Source organism: Ochotona princeps, chromosome 18 (genome assembly GCF_030435755.1).
Source record: "Ochotona princeps isolate mOchPri1 chromosome 18, mOchPri1.hap1, whole genome shotgun sequence".
Classification (NCBI taxonomy): Eukaryota; Metazoa; Chordata; class Mammalia; order Lagomorpha; family Ochotonidae; genus Ochotona; species Ochotona princeps.
Genome location: NC_080849.1, coordinates 39361690 through 39388815, shown reverse-complemented (window position 1 = coordinate 39388815; position 27126 = coordinate 39361690). Strand labels below are relative to the sequence as shown.

Below are 27126 nucleotides of genomic sequence, written 5' to 3'. Positions count from 1 at the left end.
GGCTGGCAGGAAGGGGCCTTTCCATGCCATGACATACGTCAGAGAAGAAAGCCTGGATTTCCACACACTGCCTCGTGCGTCCACAGGGAGGGCCACTGTTTTCACTCCCAACATGAGATTTGAAGTACAATCACCTGGCTCTTCCAAAACTCAGTTTGTGTGTTGTGTGTCCTCTGGTATTGAGAAACTTTTTGATATCAACTTCTGGCTATTTCATGCCCCCTTCCCCCACCTGCCGCCGCACCCACCCACCAACCAATTTTTAGAGGAACCCAATTGAACCAGCACTCTAAAAGCAAACAGACCAGAACAAGCAAAACTTGAACCAGGGTCAGTTCATGTTTGTCACGGAAAAGGGGAAACTAGAAACATTTGTGAAAACTCAAGAAACAGACAAACAAAAATCCCCAAAATGCTCATCAAATTTTAACCTTGATACCTTCGATTTCATTTCCCTATTGGTCCAGGGATCACTGAAAAGGTGAATATACAATAAGAACAAAGTAATAAACACAAATCAGTGAAGTAAACATTCTCTAAGCACTCACCGACGCAGAGGAAGTGAATGGCGGCCCAAAAATATCCATCGGGATCGAACTGTAAGACAAGATTGAACAGAGAAAACAACGGCTGTCGGTACAGACACCAGGCCTGGCAGGGCAACGAGAACTCTGAGTCATGAATGCACAGTGCCATGCAAGGGCTCCCCACCTGGCCGGCCCTCCTCTCACTCAGGTGCCCGCCACCTTCCCAAAGAGACTGTCTTCATTCCCCACACAGCAACAGCTTGCACTCAGTTCCCAACTCAGGATGCCCAAAGACCTCTCTGCAAAGGCCCTTCGCCTCCCCTCCAGCTGCACCACAGACCCCGGCCCCAGAAAGCAGGGGTGACTTGTCTTTCCCAAGCATGAACCACCCCCCTGCAGCTCAGCCCAGGGGCCCCTGGGTCCTCCATTCCCCTTTCTGGTTATTCTCCACAAGCCTCACCAGCATCTGGCAGATGCCACAGTTCCTTTATTCTCCATCTCCATGCACCCTCACCTCCACAGAGAGGGGTAGACACATCGGAGGTGTTCAGGAAAGCTTAACCCCATGGCATGGCTCCCTGCCTGCCATCTCTGGCTAACTAACTCCTCCACCTTTTAGGGGTGGTAAGCGGAGTCTTGATTCAGCATCAGAAAGATCTGGGTTGAATTCTAAAATGCCCATTCATTGGTTAGCTGGTCATCTTTGAGACCTCAATATTTTCGAGCCATGAAATGGAGATCATAACAATCCCAACCCTTACAGACGTGTCTTGAGATCTTTGACAAACCACAGCACAGAGCCCAGCCTATAGCAGGCTGCCATGCCAGAGGTCCCTGGTTCCAGCCTGGCCCAGCCCTGTCTATGCTGGGCATTTGGGAAGTGAAAGTGAACTAGCAGCTGGGAGAGATCTCCAACCAACCCTTGCTACAAAATAAACAAATAAAAGAATTAAGGATGAAAGCACAACTTCAGCAGAGGATAACATAGACATCTCTAAAGAAGATGAGGCCATTGGGAGTACAGGAAACATAAGCTTTGCCTCCATGCCCAAGGCTGGCATGGCTTCACGGCCAGTTTTCAGATCAGTACACAGGCACACATCAAGGGATGACCGTGCCCTTCAAGTGCACACAGAGAGCAGAGTTCCCCAGGCCATACCGCCACAACCTTGGGCAGAAAGTGAAGCTGTTGGCCAGGCCAAAAGGCACCAAGCTGAGGGCTTTGCCTGTGTGGAGACCAAGTCTTCCTGATTCTAAAACAAAGAGCTAGGCAATTCTGCATGCACCTGCCAAGCTTCTGAGGGCAAAAGACACTTTGAAGGCAAAAGGAGTTCACCTGGCCTTACCTTGGTGTCACTGAAGGGAAGGCACCCCGCGGCGGCCAGGAGGAAGAAGGCACTGTGGAGAAGGAGACCAACATTGAAGGGCTGCTCAGAATGTGCGGAGAGGCTGAAGCACCTCCACTGGAGCTGGCAAGAAGCAAAGATCCTGTGAGACCAGCCCAGCTCCCTACGCACACTGCTGACAGTTAGCCATGGCCCAGGGTCAGGCGTCATCCAGAAACCATGCTAGCTGACTTGAGGGCAACAGTGAACCTATGAGACGTCTAGTAAAAGAAGACTGTTTTCCACTCTCAATCCCCAAAAATGCCCGAGTGGAAAGTTGGTCACCCAGGCTAGGTTACCTGTTACAAAAACGACAATGTCATAGAATGTGGACTAGACCCTTCGTATACCGCCCGAAGCCCTCCATCCAGCTTCGTCTCTCCAGCAATGGCACAGGACCTGACATGTGCCTCTTGCTACGATGCACTCTGAAGGACACAATGCCCCTCACGTGCTCTTCCTGCCAACATACAGAATCGGAATTGAACTGTGACAGAATGCTGAGACATGCACGCATTGAAGGACCGCCCATGGAACAATGGATACACCCCCATTCATCCTCTCTACATAGAATCTACATATATCTCCCTTACACTTCATACCATTTCTAGGTACCCAACAGAAAGCAACTGCCGGGCCCGGCGGCGTGGCCTAGCGGCTAAAGTCCTCGCCTTGAAAGCCCCGGGATCCCATATGGGCGCCGGTTCTAATCCCGGCAGCTCCATTTCCCATCCAGCTCCCTGCTTGTGGCCTGGGAAAGCAGTTGAGGATGGCCCAATGCATTGGGACCCTGCACCCGCGTGGGAGACCTGGAAGAGGTTCCTGGTTCCCGGCTTCGGATCGGCGTGCATCAGCCCGTTGCGGCTCACTTGGGGAGTGAATCATCGGACGGAAGATCTTCCTCTCTGTCTCTCCTCCTCTGTGTATATCTGGCTGTAATAAAATGAATAAATCTTTAAAAAAAAAAAAGAAAGCAACTGCCATGTATAGTTACTATAGTATATTTTTTATGGGATAAGAATAAAAATCTCGGGTTGTTTTTTTCCCCAAATGTATTTGATCCTCAGTTGGTTGAATCTGTCGATACAGGCTGTGGGAGGCTGGCTGAATATTCTTGTATAGACTGTGCGCTATCCATGTACATGTGACTTTTGTGTACTGTCTGTGTGTGTCTGTATATATACACATGTGGAAAGGACTAGAAAGCAAATGCAGAAGTGTTATCACTGGGAGGATCTAGTCAACAGTACATGGCTAGAGATTCTTAACATTTTTCTGTTGGTCTAAACTTTTTTTCCCAGGTAGAAATATATAATTAGAACAATGTCTCCCACGTATTGAAATTTCTACAGAGGAAATGCTCTGGTGCCTGATCCTTGCTTTAAAGCAATGCTGGGAGCTGTCCTTACATTCTTCAACTCACTTTTTATCTACTTAGAAATTTACACACACACACATCTTTAAAAAACTCTTGCAAAAACAAAGTTACACTGCCAATCACAGATTAATTTTCAGAAAGTGACCTTCGTTCACCAGAAAATCGACTTGTGTCTGGTTTAGTCATCACTGCTTTTTGGTTCTTCTGTTACACGACATACTCCAAAAGACTTGCCTCTAACTCTCCTCAATCATTTTCGTAAAAGAAGGCACTGGAAAATCCAAACTATCACCAAGTACCTCTATTCCCCTCTCCTTCTTCCTCTCTCTCCATTTTACAAATGCAAGAAAATGTATGAGAGTACCTCAGGTTTGTGGAAGTCGATGGTCTGACGTACTGAGTCAAGCTGCCACCTGTGCCTGTAAGGGCACCCATTCAATTGTCTAGAAAATACAGCCAAGAATGGTCCAAGGGCTTGGTTGGACCTTTGCCACCCATGAGGGAGTCCTGGAAGAAGCTGCTGCTTCCTGGCCTGCCTACCCCTGGCAGTTCTTGCCATCTGGGAAGTGAACCAGTGGACAGAAAATCCCTATCGCTCTCTTACTCTCTCACTCTTGCTCTCACTGTCACTCTCCCTCTGTAACTCTGACTCCCAAATAAATAAATCTTTAAAAGATAAAAAAAAAATTAGAAATTAGAAAAAGTTTAGAAAAATGGAACTACATATTTACTTCAGTGCACAAAAGGTTGAGGTCCCTGCATAGTTTTTCAAAAGGCACATTTTCCATGAACTTTGTGAAAGCCCTGCAACACAGACACAGGCCAGAGGGAAGAGGGCCGGCCCGGGGAAACCCTGGGAGCCAGAGCCCAGCCTGGGACAGTGCAGACAGCAAGCGACAGCCTGAGCTCAGGAAGCTTCTCTGGCCCACCCTCCCCCTACTGCCCTGCTCGCTGTTGAGGCACACACACAAATGTCCTGGAGGAGAACCCGAGATCAAGAGAAACACCTGAGGAATACAGACAGTCTGGGGTCTTCCCAGCACTGCGCAGGAAGAGGCAAGTCCCAGGGCAGGAGAGGGGGATGCTAGTGGACTTGGTGTGTACTGCACGGTCCGGGAACATTCAGGGCATTCCACCACCCACAGACTAAGCACTAGAGAGTCTCTCAGACACATGGCCCCTTAGGGATGCAGGAGAGTAGGAGATCCAGATGTGAAACAGCCATCTCGTTTCCTATCATACTCAGCTTGAGCAATAGCAGACTACTTCAGGCATTAGTGAACTAGAATGCCTCTCATGAACACTTGCTAGTCACTTTTTTAAAAGGACAAGGCCTGCAGTGTGGAGTAGTGTGTAAAGCTGCCACCTGCAACACCAGCATCCCATATGGGCACTGGTTCGTGTCCTGGATGCTCCACTCCCCATCCAGTCCCTGCTAATGTGCCTAGGAAAGCAGTGGAAGGTAGCTCAATTGCTTAGACCTCTGCCACTCATCTGGGAGACTCAGAAGAAGCTCCTGGCTCTTGACATCAACATGATGGTTGTGGCCATCTGGGTCATGCATCAGCAGATGGAAAGGTCTCTCTGTCTCTCCCTCTCCTACTGTAACTCTTTCAAATAAGTAAACACATCTTAAAAATAAGAGAAAAATAAGATGAGCCCTTGGGTTTGGTCCCATGTTTTTGTTCATTCTTTCTTTCTTTCAAGTTGCAGCCTGTAATAAAGACAGAATAAAGGCAATGAGGGTAAGATAGAGAGAACTGGCTGAAGGCCCAGAAATCTCCGAAGCAAGTAAAAATCCTCAATCCACGTACCACAGCTTGTGTGTTGGTTTTCTGTCTACAGCTCCTGCAGAGGAGGGAGGCAGCCTGGGAGCAAGGCGAGCAGGGCAGAGGTAGGAGGGCCCTGCAGAAGAGTCCAGCCAAGGAACCTGGGGCTCAGAGGGCCATGACATTACCCCACCGTCACTGTGCTGCCATCCAGGGCTATGGGTCAGATCCCGGAAGGCACAAGTTGGTGCTCCTCCCACTAGGAAAATCTCATAGACTCAGTGAACTGCAAATATTGCTTCACTCATTTGTGGTCATTTCCATGTTTGTTCTTTTCACTCTCCATCAGTACCTCACAATTATTTTAAAAAGGTTTGGGCATCAACAGCTGAACTCATGCATGGCTTGATTTTGTTTTCCCCTTAGGAATAAAGAAATGTAGCCAAAAAGAAGTGTGATAGTAAATGATAAAGAAGGCACAAAAGAGAAATGTTAAGTGCTTACAATGCAAACATGGATTCCTCTTCAGCAACCAGAGGAGAAATCTTCAACAAATGGTTTAGCAAAATCCAATTAAAGCTCACATTTTATAGGATGTTAAAAAAAAAACTTACCTGCAAAGCTTTGCAAGAGATGTTTTCTGTGTGTAAACAGAGAGACACAATTAGTCTTCAAAAACTTTTTTCCCCCTTAAAAGAAAAGAACCATTTAGTTTAGAGGCCAATGAATGACGAGTATGTTTACTGGGGGCTTAACAGCTTGCGGCACTTTCAGATTTGCTGAAGTGTTTTTAGCTTGTACCAAGTGAAGGCTGACTCGGTCCCAAAGCTGAGTCACTCCAGCAAAGTGTTTTCACCATTAGAGCTACATTTACTTGTGAAAAATAAACACCATTGGGCCAAATCTTCAAAACCCTTACACACTAAGCACAGGGGGAGGAGAAGGAAATGGATGCAACCTACACACGGAAAGGAACTAAGTTCTTATTCAGTTTATATGCTAGATATGTCTCTAAATATGCCGTGTATTCCATCAGCTCCACATCTAAGCCATCCCAGAAATTACCTCATGCAATGTGAAAAGCAAACAGCAGCACTGGCATTGCAGCACGTGGATTGGGTTGCTACCTGATTGCAATGCAAACATCCCATATCAGAACATGCCTTTGAGTCCTCGCTGCTCCGCTCTCAATCCAGCTCCCTCCTAATGCACCTGGGAACACAGCCAAGCATGACCCAAGTGCTTGGGACACTGCTGCCCATGTGGAGGACTCAGATGGCCTTCCAAGCTCCTGGCATCAGCCTGTACCAGCCCCAACCATTGTGGTTATTTTGGGGGAGTGAATCAGAGGATGGAAGATCTCTGAGAAGAGAAAAATGGACAGAATGGAAGAATTTGAAGTTGACATCTAAATGGCCTGGAATGAAGACAGTAATTTGGACTGTAACCTTCTCAAGTCTAGTCCATCAGTCAGTTTCAGGGACTCAGTGCTCTACATGAAGGAAGATCTGATAAAGGAAGTAGCACCGATTTTTCTGTTTTTGACAGAGGAAATGGACAGGCAGGTAGAATGGCTGAATATTTCTGAACATTTCAGAAGGATTATTTTGCTAGTCAGGGACAAAGTGCTAGATTCAATACACCCAAGTTTAGATAAAGTATGAGTATAAACATGCTGCTGAGAACGAAAGAGCTGCCAAGAGAAGCAAATATGGTTTGCAATGAAGGTGATCTTCAGTTCTCCTCTGTTATTGTACAGGCAGATGTTCACTGTTTCCATAAACAGGATCCCTCTGTGAAGCACTCTGCTTTGGAGAAGCATGCTGCTTCTTCAGTCTTTCATCTCTTTTCTGGCACTCGGCAGAGCACAGGGTGCCACAGTGACTGTGCTACCACCTGGCGGGCTGTTGCCCTTAGTGCAGGGAGGAGGAGAAGCCAGAGATGACTGTTGTCCCAAGAGCGAGCCAGAATTACAGGCTAGTTAACAGGCATGGGTTATGTGTCACAGACGAGGGCATTCAGGCACTGAGCTATCAGGGATGTTGCTCCAGGTCACAGGGCTTTCTTTGCCACAAGTCCTCATGTCAGTCCCGCAGTGACCTCCATCTGCCCTGGAGTCCCTTAAGCCCCTGACCTTCATTCGTTGCTCCCTCAACCTGTCTGGAGTGACGGTTCTCCTCACCCTAAGCAGCCTATGTGACTCAGCCGAGATCCAGCCTCTGGGGACACCTTCCCTGCTCCTTTCAAGCACACTCCCTGGCAGTCACTCCTGCCCCACCCACACCGCTGGTCCAGCTCCTTGATGTTCTATAGGAATCAGTCCAACACCAGCTCCTCCATTCAACTCTGGTTCTACAGAATAATCATGGAGTAAACAGCTGAATTCATGAACAGTAGCATTCTGATAATCAACTGTGATCAACAGATCCACAAAGCAATAAGACTAATTCCATTAGTTTCATATTACCTTATAGACAAACTCTCTGTGTGTGTGTGTGTGTGTGTGTGTGTGTGTGTGTGTGTGTATATATATATATATATATACACAAAGAACTAGCTGTAGATGAAAATGAGCTGCAGGCCACAGACAGTTTATTTCCAAAGCCTGGGAATGAAGTCTTGAGGAGGCCGGATTTCCAAAACAGATTCCAGGGGCAGCCATTTGGCACATGGTTAAGCCTGGAATGCCCAAATCCCATACCTGAGGGCCTGAGCCAGAGCCCCAGCTCAGTTCCAGACTGCAGCTTCCTAATCACACACACTATGGAAGGCAGCAGAGGTTAGTGCACGTGATTTGATCCCTGCCACCCACAGGGAGACCTGCATGGGGTCCCTGGTGCCAGCTTCCCCAGACCCTACCCTGGCTGGTGCAGGCATCTGAGGTGTCTTTGTGCCTTTCATGTAAACAAGGCAAATAGATAAATAATCAATGCTAGTAAAACATGGACATAAGGGACAAAACAGCCCTTGTGCACCATCTGACGGTCTGTGAGGTGATGAGCATCGCACCCCTTAGGAGGTGCAGTCAGTTCTACAGGGCTCCCAGCTGGATGACAGGAAGGCCAAGGGCATGGAGACCACATCACAACAACTGTTGTCACAGAGCAGATGCTGACACTGAAACGCTAGAAATCACTTTACAAGTAGGGACTAACCAGTTCACCACTGTGGAACAATGACACAAATAAAGGACTGACAGAATGTTCAATGAAAACAGGGCATATTCTGCCATTTGTGTCAATACATCCCTCTCTGTGCCCAGAAGCCAACATCTGGAAGGACACAGCAGTTTCCTCAGGGAGAGAGGAACGCGCAATGGGCAGAGTTCTCATCTCTGCGTTTTTACGTCTTCTTCCATCTTACTACAGTCATGAAGATATGAGTCTTCTTATGTTATTTATTTTTTAAAAGACTGATTTGATTGCTTGAAAGGCAATTATACAGAGGGGTGAAGAGATGGAGATTGTTCATCTGCTGATTCACTCGCCAGTTGGGACTTGGCCATGCCTAGAACTCCATTCAGGTCTCCCTTGTGGGTGGCATCTTTTTTTAAAGATTTATTTATTTTTATTGGAAAGTGAGATGTACAGAGAAGAGGAGAGACACAGAGGAAGATCTTCCATCTACTGATTCACTCCCCAAGTGACCACAATGGTTGGAGCTGAGTCAATTTGAAGCCAGAAGCCAGGAGCTTCCCCTGGGTCTCCCACGTAGGTGCAGGGTCCCAAGCCTTTGGGCCATCCTTCACTGCTTTCCCAGGCCACAAGCAGGGAGCTAAATGGGAAGGGGAGCTGCCGGGATTAGAACTGTTGCCCATATGGGATCCAGGAACGTACAAAGTAAGGACTTTAACCACTAGACTACTGCACTGGGCCCAGTAGAATAAATAAATAAATCTGTACAATAAATAAATACCATGCACCTTCTAGAAAGAAAGACAAAGAGAGAGAGGAAGGAAGAAAGGAAGGAAGGAAGGAAAGAAGGAAGGGAGAAAGGGAGAGAAGGAGAGAGGGAGGAAGGGAAGGAGGGAGGTTTGGTGTCTAGTGATGAAACCAAGTTTAAGTTTCAAATCGATTCTTCCAAGGACAGCAAGAAGTGTGGCTTGGTCTGCAGAACAGAAGGGTCTCCACTTGGTGGAAATGTCTCTAACTCCAATTCCAAGCTATCCCTAACCCAGGAAGAACTAACTGGTCCACCAGCAAACAAAACTTTTCCTGTCAGGTGTCCTCTCCTCCCTACACCAGGTACATCTTCATTTCTAGACTCCTAAGAAAATTGTCCCCTTTGAGAATAGGCAGTCATTTGGAATTTGAGTGGCAGGTGTCTCCCATAGCCGGACAGGTCTCCGGGAATAGGCAGAGGGCCAGACTGTGGTCCCTGCTGCCTTGGGGCTCAAAGGAACAGACCAGAGACCTGGGGCAGAAAGTGCCCTCTCTCTGCAAACCTCTGTAGTTCCTCCTTATGTTTTGCAGAATGGGAAGATGCATATCAGAACCCGTCACACATGGTAAAAGCTTCCTGGAAGAGGATAGGAACTGCATGGTGGGTTAAGCCAACATTTGAGATAATTACATCCCATGTTGGGGCACCTGGTTCTCTAAGAATCTGATCTAACTTCCTGCTACTGCGATGGCGGGCAGTGGATGATGGTCCATGCTCTTGGGTCTCAGCTATCCATGCAGAGATGAGGATGGAGTTCCTGAACTCTTAGCTTCAGCCTGGCCCAGGCTCAGCTTTGCAGGCATTTGGGGATCCAACCATTACATAGATTTCTCTCTCATTCTACCTTTAAAATAAACAAATAAATCTTCTCTTTTTAAAGATTTATTTATTTTAATTGAAACGGCAGATCTACAGAGGGAAGGAGAGACAGAGAAAGATCTTTCAGCTGTTGTCTACTCCCCAAGTGCCCAAACAGCAACAGCTGAGCCAGTCTGGAAACAGGAGCTTCTTCTAGGTCTCCCATGCAAGTGCAGGGTCCCAAGGCTTTGGGGTGTCCTCGACTGCTTTCCCAGGCCACAAGCAGAGAGTTGGATGGGAAGCAGAGGCAGCTGGGACACGAACTGGTACACATATGTGATGACAACCCTGCACGTGGAAGATTAGCATACAAGGCCACAACACTGTGCCCCAGCCCTACATTTCTGACTTGTCTGATGCTGCTCACTGCTGGGACTCCAAAGAAAGAAGCAGGTCTGGGCACACCAATCAGCTCCACCTCATCCCTTTGCTTCCCAGGTGCTCTGAGACTTACAGAGCAATAGGCCAAGGGACTGAGCTGGACACATGAGCTCAGGCTGGAGACAAAAGGTGAAGGTGGGGGCAGTCTCAGTAAACAGAGGGTGACCAGCACCAAGGGCATCATTGGGACTGTCCAGTGTGTAACATAGGAACAGAAGACTCCGGATGATACAGCGTTAGGAGAGCCCCGAAGGAGAGAGAGGATAGAAAAGAGAAGGCTGGGTGGCTGTGAAGAGGGAGAGACTCAATCAGGGAGCTTCTCAGCACAGCCAAGAGGCCAAGAGATTCTAGGAAACAAAGTGGGGTGATGCACAGAGGCAGACGGGACTCAGGAAGCAAGCCCCTGGTGACACCAGCCAGAGCTCGGTGATGTTAAGAAGGCAGGGACAGGAGCAGTGGACAAGAGCGCAAGGATCAAGCCAGGCCTGCCTCCCACTGAGGCCCAGGCTGGGAAAGAAAAGTTGCTGCAGGGTGAAATTGGAGTGGGTGCATGGGCAAAGAGCTTGTTGGTTTTCCCATATGAGAGTTGGTTTAATAGACATGCCCTATCCAGCCTGGGTAACATGAGCCAGACCTTCTAGAGCCATTTCCATCCTGGTGCCACTGAGAACACTGAGCAAGTCTCTGGGCCCAACAGTCGGGCAAGGCTCAATACACAGGCCAGAGGAGAGGGGCCACATGATGGAACTACCCATGAGGGGCAGGTGGCAGGAGGAGTATGGCTGTGGCTGTGGCTTTGGTCAACTAGGAAACCTTCTCCTGCCCACCTGGAACAACGTGTGGTCTGAAGTGGCCAGCTACCCTCTCTGTAGTTTAAAAATTCCCAAAGTGGAGAGGAAAGACAATTGCCAGGAAAAAAGAAGCTCCCAAAAGAGGGTTCCAATTATAACTACCACCAATGACACTGACCATCACAGCTAATGCACGGAGCACCCGAGGCTGCCTTGCATGTGTCTGTGGTGCTGGGACCGGCTGCGCCCCCCTCCAAGACCCCAGCAAACTCTTCTGTGCCTCCCCAAGGTCTGGGTCAGGTGGGTCAGCGCTGGCCTGGAGCTTAGTCCCACTCAGGTCCACAAGCATTCCCACAAAAGCCGGGTCATAAACCTGTCCCCGGAAATCAACAACCATTGTCAGGCAGTCTTGAGCCAGAAACTGGTGGCAGGAAAAGGTAGACTGTACAGCTGGCCAGCAAAAAAAAAAGTACATCTCTGGAAATGTACCACAGGGGAAGGGAAGACAGCATTTTGGATGATCATTTACCTCTTTCCAGAAACACTTCTGGCACCCACAGATGATCACTTCAGCTACATTGTGCAAAGTGAGAAACACAGGAATGGCCTAGAAGAAAACAGAAGGAAGCGATAAAAACATTTCCTCCCATCTTGTAATTCCATGATTCTTTGATTTACACTTAAAAATAAGAATGGGTGGGAACTTCTGGCACTCACAGATTTCTGTAGGGATCCATACCCTGTTAACTCAGTGATTCTTGGAGCATGAATGGAGAGACTCCCGTCCGACGGGTTTTCCATACACAAACATTTATAAAGAACTACCTGTGTGCCAGCCGCTGCCCCAGATGCTGGACACACCTCTGATGAGCAGGAGGGACAAGTGGTAAGGAACCTTTGTCCATCAAGTGAGAGCTCAGATGGAGTTCATGGAAAACCAGCACGGGACTGCCAGGCCTTCCCGGAGGGTATGAAGGCCAATGCCCAAATGAGAAGGCGTGAGTGGGTGGCATCTCAGGCAGAGTAGACCTCGGAGGCCCAGAGGAGAGAACCAACCTGGTGCCTTTATAGGAAGCTGAAAGCAGGTAGAGACAGAATGAGGCAGAAAAAAGTAGGTAGGGTGGTGGAGAGGGAACTGTGGGCCGTATCAGGGAATTAGAACAGGCCTGAGGGTTGTCACTGACAACAATTAATCTGCATATTCAAAAGACTTAGGGGGAAGGGAAGATGGCATGTTTGGCACTGGAGTGACGCCACTGTTTTGTATACACACATCTCACATCAAAAAGCATGGGTTCTGGGCCCAGCGGCGTGGCCTAGCAGCTAAAGTCCTTGCCTTGAACGCGCTGGGATCCCATATGGGCACTGGTTCTAATCCCGGCAGCTCCATTTCCCATCTAGCTCCCTGCTTGTGGCCTGGGAGAGCAGTTGAGGACGGCCCAAAGCTTTGGGACCCTGCATCCATGTGGGAGACCCAGAAGAGGTTCCTGGTTCCTGGCTTCAGATCGGCACAGAACCAGCCGCTGCGCTCACTTGGGGAGTGAATCATTGGACGGAAGATCTTCCTCTCTGTCTCTCCTCCTCTCTGTATATCTGACTTTGCAATAAAAGTAAATAAATCTTTAAAAAAAAAAAGCATGGGTTCTAGTCCTATCTCCTCTGCTTTTGAGCCAGCTTCCTGGTAATCACACACATCCTGGAAGGCAGCAGGTGGCTCAAGGATTTGGCTCTCTAGGACCCCCCCTGGAGAATCTGGATAGAGTATCCAGCTTCAGACTCCAGCCTGGCTCAGCCCTGACTACTGCAGTCAGCTGGACAGTGAACCAGCAGATGGAAAGTATACAATAACAACAACACAGTAGCTACATGAAATTAACTTAAGGAGCAATAAAATGGTAGCCTGAACTTAGTCGCAACAGTGAATATGGAGAAATAGCAAGGAAATACTTAGGCAATTGAATTGATTCAAATATTTGAATAACTGGGATCAATTTTGCACCTAAAATATACAAGAAGAAAAAATATCTATATATAATGTTCTGATGGGTTATTAGGACACAGGAGCCAGTCACTTGATTGCTCAGGCTGTCTGCTGAGAATTTTATTTACTTTCAGAGGGACAGAGTGTGTGCCCATCCTCTGGTTCGCTCTCAGATGACTACAATGGCAGGACTGGGCAGCCTGGGATCCTAACCCAGGTCTCCCTTGGGGGGAGGTTGGGACCCAAGCACTGTCACCATCACTGCTGCCTCCCGTGAATCAGCTCGAACTAGCAGGGAGCCAGAGAAGGGAAACCAGAGGTAGGATTCAAACTCAGGCACTCTGATGTGGGACGCAGGTGTCTGGGCACTTAACTGCAGAACAAGCATTCACCCCCAATTGATTTTAAGTCTTCCGTAATGTTACAGCTCTGTCCTGTTTTAGTAGGCAGTTCTTTTTTCACTGTTTTGAGTACTTGCCTTACACTTTTCTTGCCTTTTTAAAAAACATGTCTGCTTTTACATTATCTTTCATGAAATATGCAACTCATATTTTTTCCTTTTTAAAATTGGACTTGTTTTTTTATTTTTTCCACGTTTGTGCTTCTTTAACTTATCCTAAACAGGTTATCTTCTATGTATTTTAAGGTTGCTAAGAATTTTTTTTTTAACTAGAAAGGCCAATGTTTGGTCAACTTGGGTTCTGGCCTTCTAGTTTTTGGCTTGGGAAAATAACAGAGATCACCTTGTACAAGTTAATTGTGTGGCACATGAACATGCATATGAAAGGCTGGCCTGGAGACTCTCAAACAAAGACCTGATTTACTGCAGTTTTTGCCTCTCTGGCTTTAAGATCCATGCACGAGACCTGAAGAAGCTGCTGGCTCCAGATTGGCCCAGCTCTAACAGCTGCAGCCATACAGGAAGAGAACCAGCAGATGAAGGGTGTCTTTCTCTCTCCCTGTCTGTCTTTTTCACTGTAAATCGGCCTTTCCAATTAGATCTCTCCAGAATCCACTGGCTGCTATGGTCCAACTTATAGTCTCCATCTGCCCTGATATTCATTGCCAACGCTTGGTTGGAGTAGCTGATCAATTTATTCTGTCCTCTGTCCTCTGCCATGTACCAGGTATCATCTGGAGGCTCCAATGTATTGCCACATCTTCCATGTACATTTGTATATGCTGTCCACTGCTGCATCTGAGCAACTGAGGAAGCACAGCTCTGACACATGTACTCCACAGTCAGACCATGGAAACTGCAATTCTCTCCATGGTTGGGGTTATGAGTCCAGTGGTTCAGTTGGTAGGAAATTGCTAAAGAAACCTCATCTGGCCATCCCAGACCTGATTCTTGTGTGTGTTTGCCAATACAGGGTCCGGCGGAGTCTGTCACCCAAATCAGCCTACAGGGTCTGGCACAATTTGTCACCTAAATCAGCACACACACACATGGATTGTTGCTATTGCTAGGTCAGTTCTCTCTCCAGCCCTGTGTTTTATACAACCCAATGGGTGTTGGAGCCCAGCCCAATACTGCCTACCACATACTCTGCCTTCATGCAAACCAATGAGAGCTACAACCTAATTGGAGTGATCCACAGTAATCCCCACCAGGCCCGCCCCCTGGTTCCTGTGTTTGCCAGTATGACTGGCCCTATCTGTCCCATATCCCATTTGGCTCTCGTACATGTCAATGGGCACTGAAGCCCAGTTCATCCCAACCAGCCCCACTATCCAGTCCACACTGGTGCCAGCAGGTGCCACCATCTGTCTAGCCATGTCTGCACCTTACAGATTATGCCCCCTGTGCCAGCACCTGCCAGCTGATGCTGCAGCAAAGCCCAATCAACCCACAACCACTCTGGTTTACGCATGTACCAGGAGGTACAGTCAGCCCAGCCTGGCCTTTCCCTGATCCAGTTCACATGTAGGCCATCAGATGTTGTGGCCCTGCCTGGCCTGGTCTGCCCCCATCCCAGCTCTCATGCTCACCAGTGGGAATAGTGGCCCAATAAGGAGGTCCCCGCAGCACCCCCCGGTGGGTCCATCCCCACCACCCCTAGAGTTCACATGCGCTAGCTGGGTGCTACAGCCCAGTCTGGCACAGCCTGCCCCACCTTGGCATTTGCCAGTGGGTGCTATAGCCTGGTCAGGCCTGGCCCACCCCCAATTCTAGCTCACGCTGGTGGGGGCTACAACCTAGCCCAGTCCTGCCAGCTCCCTAGTCCCGACCTTAATGTGGACTGGTTGGTATTGCATCCAGACCTGGCCCGACCCACGCTACACTCTGGCACTCAGATTCTCCAACGGGTGATGTGAACTGACCCAGCCTTGCCTGCCCCCAACCTGTACCAAATGTATGACAGTGGGTATTATATTTTGGCCTGGTCTGAGCTGCTCCCTGTATCGGTTCTTGCATTCATCTGCAGGGACTGTGTCCTGACAGAAGAGTTACCCAAGCATCCCCACCAGGATCTCCCCTCGTGCCAGATCACATGCACATCAGTGGGTCCATAGGCCAACACTACTTAGTCCACCTGCTGTCCCACAAGAACAGTGGCCTTTCCTGATCAGTCCTCACCCATTCCGATTCTTGTTGTTGGGTGTTACAGCCCAGCCAAGCCTGGTCTGCATCCAGACACAGCTCATGCATGGCTCAGCAAAGCAGAGATCTAGCCTAGTCCGTCCTACACCCAACCAGTGGGTGCTGAAGTCTAGCCCAGTCTGGCGCATCTCAGACCCAGCCAACACCATGCTGAGGTACCTTGCAACCATATCCAGACCAGACTGCAGCCCCCACCCTGGCCCTCGCGCTCACAAAAGGGAATCACACCCCTGCTAGGGTGTCCCCTTAGCTTCCCAATCAGCCCATTCCCATCTACAGATCTCACGAATGCCAGTGGTTGCTCTGGTACAGCCTGACATAGCCCCTCATCTGTCTTAGTCTTTGCCTTGAGATGCTGCCGTCTGGCCTGATACGGCCAGGCTGCAGAACCTCTTGAGAACTTCATGGCATTGTAAATTTCTATTTTTCTTCCTGTTGTTGATTTTGTTTATGGCTTTTCATTTAAAGGGATGTGTGGTAACTGTGTAACAGAGACTATCATATCCAGATGTGAGACAATGCTATATGCATCTCTTCTTCCAGATCAAAGATGGACTCCCAATGAAACTGTTTACTATATCTTGACAATAGGATGCTGGACTCTTTGCCATTGTCCATGCCCACAATGATGGACCTATGACTGTGTATGAAGAACTATACTATAGTAATAATATAGAGGAAATCAGTGGGGGGTGTCTTGGGGAGGGAGGAAGGGAAAACCCAGGGCCTATGGAACTGTTTCATAAAATGATAACAATAAAAGTTAAAAAAAAGAGTTAACTTTAAAGTACAGCAATACTAATTCCAAATACTGTATTAAGCACAATGCTAATTATTTTCTTGGGATTCTCTTATTTAAACTCCTGCTAACAACTCTGCTGGCAGGTACCAGGTACCTGTCCTCTGCTTTTTTTTTTTTTTTAAGATTTGTTTATTTTTATTGGAAAGTCAGATTTACAGAGAAGAGAGGCAGAGACAAAGATCTGTCTGCTGGTTCACTCCCCAAGTGGCTGCAACAGCCGGAACTGAGCCAATTCAAAGCCAAGAGCCAGGAGCTTCTTCCAGCTCTTCCACATGGCTGCAGGGTCCCAAGGCTTTGGGACATCCTCCTCAGCTTTCCCAGGCCTCGAGCAGGGAGCTGGATGGGAAGTGAAGCAGCTGGAATACAAACAGGCGCCCATACGGGATACTAGCACAAGCAGGCATGGACTTTAGGCACTAAGCTATCGTGCCGGGCCCCATCCTTTGCGTTTAGGAACAAAGAAACTGAGGTTTAGAGATGGGCAACATTGTCAGGTGGTCACAGCGGGTTCAGGAGCCAAACCAGAACTCCAGCACAGGTCTGCCTCGCTGAAAGCCACCTTCTTCTGGCCTTGCTGTCAGGACACTCAAGTTAAACAAGGTCCCCAGTGAAAACTTCCCAGACTTGTAACTGCATGAAACTCAATGTGACTAGTGTATCCCAGAGCCCGACAGCCTACCGACTCCTGCTATAAACTGGCAAGCCCCAAAGTGTATAAACTCAGAGTAAAACCTAGGCCATCATCTCTTACTGCTTCCTAAGTTTCTCTGGCTGCTTCTCTGTAAATCTACCTTTCCAAGGAAAATAAATATTTACTTGAAAAAAAATACCGGCTAAATACCAGGAAGCAAAGATATATATATCTACAGTATGTGTCTCTACTTCCAAATAAAAGCACGACTCCCAAGGAAATATTTAAATAAACCTTTACAGGACAACATTAGATTTTCTTCCTTTGCCTAAACCTATCATGTCATGAGACATTTAAATAGTAGAAAGCTTAACTTTCTGCTAAGAGACTTTGGGGAATGGCAGGAGGAACAACAAGGACAGGAGGAAGGTACAAGTGATCAATTACTAAACCTACAAAACTATACCATGGAAAATAATAGTAACAAAAAATACCAGCTAAGGTACACAAGTGCTTACTACAAGCATATGCCAGACACAGTTCCACCTGCTTTTTATGCTTTTCTTTTTTTAATTTACTTATTTGAAAGGCAAAATTACAGAGAAACAGAGACAGAGATCTGTTGGTTTACTCCCCAAACGGCCTCAACAGCCGAGCTGTTCAAGGTCAAGGCCAAGAGCCTGGAACTCCATCTAGATATCTCAAATGGACGTCAAGGACCCAAGCACTTGAGTCATCACCCTCTGCTGCCTCCCCATGTATATTAGCAGGAAGCTAGATCAGAAGTGGAGCAGCCAGGAGTTGAACAGGAACTCATGGTGTGTTGGCACTGTAGGCAGTGACTTAATGTGCTGTGCCACAATGCCAGCACCATGCTTCGATATATTTAAACTCTGTCATTACTTTGTAAAATAGTCACAGTTAGTATTCTCATTACACAAATGAGAGAAACTAAGGCATATGCTTTCTTTAACATGACTCTTCACCACCGGGAGCCACTTGTAGATGATCTAGACATTTGCTTGTTGCTCATGAGAATGGAAATGTAAGTAGATTCTTCTTTACTGTCAAGACTCCAGGATTAGCCCCAACAACAACAACAAGAAAATCTAACCACCTTTGTTCAGGGGAAATGGCCCAATATGAACTATAATGTCCAAATCATACTTTTTGACAAGTCTGTCTGAACATCCTGGACCACATTACACTACATGACAAGCGAAATCATTTAATTTCTTAGAGGCGCAGTTCCAAAAATAAAACTAGCTTGAAGTTCAACATCTTATCCATGTATGTTTCCTTTGGCTAAGAAGAGAGATTGGTAACTGTTACTTAGAAATACTTAATGATCCCCAGGCTTCCCAGAATGGAATTCTGAAGCTTTGCTTATTATTTGTTCAGGTGCTACAGCTGACTAAAGAATGGTTTTCTACGGAAAATCTAGCCCTGCTCTCCGGCACAGCCTTGGGTGACTATAAAGAGATGAATGGAGCCCTTATTCAAGCTCAAATTCTGGATCAGCTCCTTACTTTTTTGTAGAAGAATGTTGAATGCACCTGCTTTCCATCTGGATGTGGTAAATGCAGGGATGCATACTTACTCCACAACACAGAACAGCAGGCCCTAGCCAAAGCAGCATCCTGTGCCGTGCCAGCTAACGTCCATCCAAGTCGTACACACCTGAGGATGGTTGAAGGGTAGTCTGCCAACCCCTGGATGGAGCCAGAGGGTTTTCTCCCTACCCCCAGAGCACTGTCCCTACCTACCTGTTCTAAGTCATTGTGCCTCCTAAGAATCTTAGAACCCAAGTCAGGGCTGAGTTTGTTCCAAGGGCCTACCCCATGGAGCAGCCCATTTTCTGCTTCCCAAGAACTTGGAAAAACTTGCCCTTGGACCAAAGAACCAGGAGAAGCCTGGCTTCCTTCAGCCACAGTCCTGCTTTTAGCAAGCGCTGAGGCTCCTAAACATTCCACTTGGCTGCAGGCAGCTGAGAGCTGAATCAGAGCCTAAGTGCATTCATGTTGTTAGAGGACTACAGCACAGCCCTCTCTGTGGGCCCATCTCACCTGGCCTACTGCTATGAGCCTTTACCTAGATCTCTTCTAAAACTCCACTAATCAAAACATGCATTGTGACATCAAGTGGACATCCCCTATTTTAGGGTATTGATGTAGTTTGGCAGCTAGAAGTGGCCCTCCCCTCCTCCCTCCCAGATACAGGAGAAAAGGCAAGAAAGGAAAAATTGGAAGCATTTGTCCCCCCACCTTCCTCCATGCCTCAACCCTCCCCACCCTGATCGGTGGTCCTCATGACAAGCATCTTTGTCAACTGCGTAAATAATATCATAAATGAAATAAGAATTTTAAATGCACTGTACTTTAATTCTGTTATGTGCTAAGGGTATCAAATGTTCTTTTTGGTAGAGCAACGGACTTGGACACGCATTTGTGTATACAGAAATGAATATTCACTGAGTGATTTGCATGAGATGAATTCAAGAGTTTGTTTATATTAATCTGATTATACCACCAAGAGACAGCAAGCTCCTGGAGGGCAGACGACCCAACTCCTCTTGCCAAGGCTTCTCAGCGGCACCTGGAGGTCTCCCTTGCCTTCATTTGTGCATCCCAAGCAGATGACTGCCATTTAAGGGGTCTTGCTTGGTGAACAACTAACACTGTAAAATACCCAAGGGCTCCTACAGTCTGGCAAAAGTTTATCACAAGAGACATGCATAGCAAGAAGCAAAGGCCTACGGAGGAGGCATCAGGCCCTGGCTTGGCATAAACACCCTGGATGAGAAGAGGGGCACATTGCTTGCTTTCAGGGAACCGCTAAACTGCTTACATGGTCACCAAAGAGCACATAGCTGAATTCAGCTCAACCAAATGCACACGCTCCCAGAGCCCCAGGGGAGTTCTGAGTGAGCTGCAAAAGAAACACATTATCAGCCCTTCTTTTCACAGAATCTTCAAGAAAACTCCCAGAACCTAGCTTTTAGAAGGATGTAGTAAAATACAAATTACACAACTTTACTCTTTGACCCACTTTGGTGTTGCGCCTGAAATTCTCTACCATGATACTCTAACTCCCAGCCCGCCTCCCCCAATTCCTGGGAAGTATCATGCTGATTTCCCGCCTCTACAAACTTGACCACTCTAAGTACTCCATGTAAGTGGAATCCTATGGGACTTGCGGTGTGTTAAACTTTGATTTTTATTTATTTTATCTGAAAGGCATGGAGGAAGACAGAAGAAGAGATTGGAAGTGGAAGGGACCTGAATCAGGGATGCCAGTCTGGGACATGTGCATCCAAACAGTGAATGAACCATTCGGCCCAACGTCCCCCACCCCTGGTATTTTTCTGGGACCGAGTCTGTTCATTCTTGTGTGCTCTGAGTTGAAGTCCTCGTGTTATAGCATGTCACAGGATCCCCTTACTCCTGCAGGCTGAGCAATGCTCCACCATGTGTGGGCACCACATTTAACTGTTCATCTGTTGATGGACACTGGGTCTTCCACCTTGTAGCTACTGTGAACAGTAACCAAATGCACATGGGCATTCAAGTACCTCTTCATTTCCCTGCTCTCGATTCTTTTGGGTCTACAAGCAAAAGTGGAATTGCTGGATCATCCGGTAACTCTCTGGCTAACATTGGAGATGTTTCGTACCATAGCAGCACTACAACAGTGGCACAAAGGGTTCTGTTTTGCTTTGTTTTTTTTGTTTTTTGGAAGAATATCCATCCTAATAAGTGTGAGGTGGCATCTCATACGGCTTTCCTTCGTATGTTCCTAATGACTACTGAGTCAAGCACCTTTTCATGGGCTTATTGCCCATTTACATATTGTCTGTGGAGAAGCGTATGGCTAAGTCCTTTATCCACTTTTCAATCAGGTTGTCTTTTGTTGAACTGTAACAGTTTTCTCTACATAGTCTCTAATATTAATTCATTATCAAATAAGTGACCTGTAAACATTTTCTCTCATTCTATAGGGTGCCTTTTTATAAGAACATTTATTTGAGAGGTACAAAGAGAGCGTGAGCGAGCTACCATCCACTGGTTCCCTCTCCCAGATGCACATAACAATCAAGGGGAACCAAACCAGAAGCAGGAAATTGAACCCAGGTCTCCCCAGCAGGTGACAGGGACCCAACTCTGTGAACCATCACTGTTACCATCTGGAGTCTGAATTAGGAGGAAGTTAGAGTTAGGAGCCAGAGCTAGGGGTCAAACCCAAACAACTCAAATGTGGGGTGCTGGTTATCAGGTTGAACGCCTATTCCCAGCCTCCCGTTCAACTTGGTTGATGATGTTCTTTGATACACCAAGGTTTTTTCATTTGGATGAAGCTCAATTAGTCTGTTTTCTTTTGTTGTCTGTACTTCTGGTTTTGTATCCAAGAAATCATTGCCAAATCCAATGTCATGAAGCTTTCCCCCTAGGGTTTCAATTTTAATAAATGATTTTGTAAAAGTGAAGGGAAACAGTTTTAACTGAAGCAAAAATGAAAGCCTCGCGTAGGGTTTATTTTACTACCATCAGGCCCACAGAGTGAAAGGCAATGCTTATAGTTGACTCAGACCAGCTGGGATAAGAAAACAACATGAAAGAGTAGCGGCCCGAGCGCCAGACTCTGCACTCGGCACCAACATCACACCCCTCTCCCTGTGCAGCCTAGTTCCCATATCTGACATTGGAGCCAAAGGCAGAGTGGCCCACTCTCCTTACCAAGTTAACTCACTCCACATGGGTCTTACTTCCCATGCGTCTTTCCTCACCAACGCCCATCCCCAACATGCTGAGTGAATACTGCACTCATCACGGACAGAAACCACAGCAGCAGCCAGGAGGGAACACAATCAAAGAGCTCACCATGGAAACTAATTCCAGTCCTGCCTTAACTTCCTTCAGCAAAGTCCCTCCAGCTGTGGACGCTGGCCTTCTATCCACAAGAGAACAGCATGGCTGGAGGAGCTGAGCCACCATCACTGGGGCACACTCCTCAGTGCATTCGCTAAGGCTTCAGTGTGTGCGTGTGGCCCCCACACTCTCCCACCATGGGCTTTGAGGCCATCCTGACCAGCTCTGGAGGCTTTAGACCAGGAAATTTGAATAAGACTAACAATGGCCCATCCACATTGTACTGTCTCTCCAAGGATAACACCAATGCCATCAGGGCCACCCAGGGTAACTATATCCAGTGCAAGAAAGCTGGGCAAGTAGGCACAAATAACCAGCATGAAGGCAGCAGGAAGTCCAACCTTCCAAGACATCATGACAAGCACTAGAGAGTACACAGCTCACACTTGACTCTGAATAGTCCTACTAGTCGGCTGCTCCTTTGCCCCGAGATCCTTAAGGGCAGGAGTTGGGCCTTTTTATCCTATAAGCCACTAGCACACACAAGGTCCTCAATAAACATTTGCAGTGTTGATGCTGTGACACAGGAAGTAAAGCTGCTGTCTGTGATGCTGGCATCCCACACAGGCACCTGCTTGCATCCCAGTTACTCAATTTCTGGATGCAGATCCCTGCTAATGGCCTGAGAAAGCAGCTAAGGATGGCCCAGATGCTTGGGACCCTGCACCCATGTGGGAGACCCAGAGGAGGCTCCTGGCTCCTGGCTTCAGATTGGCTCTGTGCCACTAAACAGGAAGTACCAGTGCCAGACTGTGGGTGCAAGGGGAGGCAGCATGGTCCAAGCAGCCCTGCCTGGTCCAGGCAGCTGCACCAACTTACACTAGGAGTCAGTTCTCAGGCCCACACAGGCTGTGCCTCCCCTCTGTGCAAGAAGAGCTTCAACAGGCCCATGAAAAACATGCCTAATACCAAAAAAACTTGCATGAATTTCAAAACATCTGCAACAAAATAAGTTTCTTTCTCATTTCCATTTTCCATGAACTACCTGAAAGCCCCTTGAACATATCACCCATCTCCTCAAGCTTATGAATTAAGAAAAACAATTTAATTTCACAATCACATATTAAATTGCTATTTCTCAACTTTGCAATTCGTTCATCTAACAACAACCCTGCCAACTGGTTAGGCAGGTTTTGCTTGTTTTTACTGTTTTCATGTGTGAGATCTAAGGGACCAACATAAAAACAAACCTGGTGGAGTTTCTTTTAGATTTATTTATTCTTACTTAAAAGTCAGAGTTACTGAGAAAGAAACCCAAAGAGATCCTTCCATCTGCTGGTTCACTCCCCAAACAGCTTCAATGACCAGAGCTGAGCTGATCCGAAGCCAGGAGCTTCTTCCGGATCTCCTATATAGGTGTAGGGACCCAAGGACTTGGGCCATCCTCTATGCTTCCCAGGCCATAAGCAGAGAGGTGGAAAGGAAGTGGAGCAGCCCGGATCCGAACCATCACCCATATGGGATGCCAGTGCTATAGACAGAGGATTAGTTTGCTATGCCACTGCACCAGCCCAACAGACTTTTCTTTTTTAAAAAAGTAAGTTCTTTAGCTAATTCTGTATTTTTCTACAAAGTCAGTACAGACTGCACTTTCTGACAGAAACAGAAGCCAGAGTACAAGCAAGAAGGAAACGTTCATATTCTTCCTGATTTGTAAGCCACCTTCTGCTAATGGCATTTTTAATGGATTATCTTTTGGTGGCAAAATAACTTTCTAGAGAATTCTAAATAACGTCTCTGGAGGCAGCTTTGCTCTTCACAGTCCTGATACTGGAGGAATTTGCCTCTGAGGGAACAGGAGGAAGACGTAACAGATGAGTTCTTGGGACCACTGTGTCCTGGGCTCAAACTGTGTGCAGGCATTGGTGAGCACTGCTGAGCCTGGCGCCCAACAGGCTGTGTCACCCTGGGCAGGGCTGTGGCAGTTCCCCAGAGGCCAGATTGCTTCCAGAGCTTTCCTCCCTTGTTCCCATGACCATCTGCATTCAGGCTACTGAGGCGCTGGCCCCCCAAGGGGCAGCCTGAGCAGCACTCCGGCTGGCCTTTCTTGTTATGCAGTCATCGTCAATTCAGCCAAAGTTGGGGGGAGCGGTGCCACTGGACTCGTCCTTCAGTCTGGACTCGTCCTTCAGTCTGGACTTACCAGGTTAAAGCCAAAAGGTGCCATTTATAAAGGCAAAGGGGAACAAGAGTTGAAGGGCTGTCCCTCTCACAGCCTGCTTACTCACCAGTCTGGACAAGGCTCTGGACCCAGCGTAGATGACACCCACAAACAGCAGCGAAGCAGGAAGCCATGTCAGAACAGGAGACCTGGAGAGATAGAAAAAGAAAGTCAATTCTTGGGTCACTTTACTAGGCCTAGCTGTGAAGACCGGCATTCAGCTGCACCAACCCCAGTGGCAGAGGTTATCTCAACACTCCTGCCTGACTTGCTAAGGGAGATGTGGTCTCCACCTGTGGAGTGATGGATGGAAGCAGACAAAGTCAACCTCCCTCTAAGCCTTGTTCTGCCAGCTGCCTGGCAAGGCTGACTCAGAGCTGGAAACAAGAAAGGCCGTGCTGCTGGTTGGGAGAAAAAAGACCTGATGCGTTTTCAAGGGCAGGAAACTTCCTGGTTTTCTTATTTGTTTGTTTGTTTGTTTGTTTGAAGAAGCAAACGGTTCTCTTCCATTAACCCACTCCCCAAATACTACCCAAGAGCTAGGGACATACCAGAGCCATAAATTAGGAACTCAATCCGGGACTTCCATGTGGACATTAAGAACCAAACACGTTAGTCATACCACAGCCTCCCAGGGCCTGCACTAGCAGGAAGCTGGGGTCTGGAGGCAGAAGCAGGAATTGAGCCCATATTTTCCAACATGTGACACAGGTGTTCTGACTGGTACCTGAACCACTAGGCCAAATAACAACTTCCTACTCTGTGGATTTTTAGTAAACCAGTGTTGAATTCATGAAAAATTATTTTTAAAAAATTTGTGGCTATTTACTTAAGCAATATACTAAATAACAAAACAAACCACAGCAAAGTCCAGCACTGCAGCACAATAAAGGCTCTGCTTGCAACACGAGCATCCCATATGGGCACTGGTTTGAGTCCTGGCTACTATACTTCCAATTTAGCTCCTTGCTGCTACACCTAGGAAAACAGTGCAAAATGGTCCAGCTGCTTGGATCCCTGCATCCACATGGGATACCCGCAAAAAGCTCCTGGCTCCCGGCTCCCACCTCCTGGCTTCAGCCTGGCCCAGCCCTGACAACTGCAACTATATGGGGGGGCGGGGGTGAACCAGCAAATGAAAGGTGTCTCTCTCTCTCTCTCTTTCTCTCTTTAACTCTGACTTTCAAATACATAGGCCCCAATACATAAATCTAAACAAACCAATAAACACAGAATCAAAGGACAGGGTTTAAGAGAGAAAGACCCAGAACTTCAGCTGGGCAGCCATATTCAGGTTTCACCACCCACCTGGTCCAATGGGAGTCTCAATTCAGGGAATCTGCAAGAACTTCTGAAGGGCTCAAAGCTTTGACTCAACCATGGCCATACCAGGAACTGCTTTCTTACTAGTTTATAAACTGTTCTCAAGAAAATCTACATCTCAGCCTGCATGCACAGTGCACATCACTAAGGTTGCAATGGGCTTCTCTCATTGGTTGAAAAGGCACTGAATCCACTAACTTGAGTTTCCAGAGTTACTCCAATAGAATGAACAGAAATAAGTGGAATTATCCTAGCAGGATATAACCTAAGAATTCCAAACAACTCAGTGAATTGCTCTCGAGGAATAGTGCCTGCTCACAAATAATAATAGTAAACAAGTTCCTTGTGCACTTTATAAACGTGATCAAGCTCGCCATCCCAAATCAGTCCTGATCTGGGCAACTTTCCAGAAAACCCAGTCTTTGAATATCTCCAATCTCCAGTAAGAACTTCAAACCTTTCTTGATAAACAATAGATTCTCTTAGCAAATACAGCAACTTTCAAGGGGCTGAGTCCGTGTGACAAACCAGGCACTCTTTGTGCCAAATGTTTTACATGTTGAATCCTTTAAAACTATGCACAACAATCCTAAGAGAATGATGGCTTGACTTAAACATTTTTCAGTTTTACAATGATGTGAAAGTGTATTCATGAGCCATTCTGTTTGTCACTTTCAGTAGAGTGTTAAATACATTACATGGGATATAGCCAACACTTCAAAAACAGGCTTTGTTATTTAAGAGTTAGAAAGTAGAGTTTGGGGCCCGGCGCAACGGCGTAATGGCTAAATTCTCACCCCACAAGCACCAGGATCCCATATGGGTGCTGGTTCGTGTCCTGACTACGCCACTTCCCATCCAGCTCCCTGCTTGTGGTCTGAGAAAGCAGTGGAGGATGGCCAAAGCCTTGCGACCCTGCACCTGCGTGGGAGACCCAGAAGAATTTTCTTCATTAGCTCATCTATAGCCACTGCAGTTGCTTGGGGAGTGAACCAGCAGATAGATCTTTCTGTCTCTCCTTTTCTCTGTAAATCTGACCTGCCTATTCAATAAAAAAAAATAAATAAATAAAAAATAGATAAATCTTAAAAAAAAAAAAAAAGAAAGAAAGAAAACAGAGTTTGCTGTGTGAGTTTGCCCAATGAAAGGATCTTGAGTGCCCTGAGCACCTTTAAGGCAGGAGAGGTTAACCTGGGATGGCTGACAGGTTACATGTATCCAATATACTTTTCACTCAGAATATTCGCCATTTATCAAGTGCTGCTTGGAAGGTAATCCCACTGTATGTCAAGGAGTGTCTGTACTACTACCACACCGTACAGATGAGAAAAATGAGGCACAGGGAGCTTAAGACATTTTCCTGTGTTCAGACCAGTTGGTCCACCCAAAGCCTCAGAATGAACTCAGGTCTGTCTGGACCTAAATCCTAGCTTTTATTTCTTTTTTTTAATATTTATTTTTTATTGGGAAGACACATATACAGAGCTGAGGAAAGACAGAAATATCTTCCGTCTGCTAGTTCACTCCCCAAGTGTCCGCAACAGCCAGAGCTGAGCCGATCCGAAGCCAGGGGCCTCATCTGGGTCTCCCACACAGGTGTGGGGTTCCAAGGCTTTGGGCCGTCCTCCATTGCTTTCCCAGGCCACAAGCAGGGCGATGGATGGGAA

At 47.2% G+C, this 27126-nt stretch overlaps 1 protein-coding gene across 2 annotated transcripts in view; it reads right to left on the bottom strand.

Annotated features, from left to right (window-relative positions):
- The window catches only part of TMEM241 (transmembrane protein 241), a 109538-nt gene that overhangs the window by 55134 nt on the left and 27278 nt on the right, over positions 1-27126 (bottom strand). For both annotated transcript variants that reach the window (XM_004579708.2, XM_058677091.1), the window contains exons 4-8: positions 24204-24285; positions 11561-11638; positions 5674-5699; positions 1874-1925; positions 549-597 (exon numbers count right to left, since the gene is read on the bottom strand). In XM_004579708.2, the coding sequence (XP_004579765.2) occupies positions 549-597; positions 1874-1925; positions 5674-5699; positions 11561-11638; positions 24204-24285 (287 nt within the window). The remainder of the gene's footprint in view (positions 1-548; positions 598-1873; positions 1926-5673; positions 5700-11560; positions 11639-24203; positions 24286-27126) is intronic.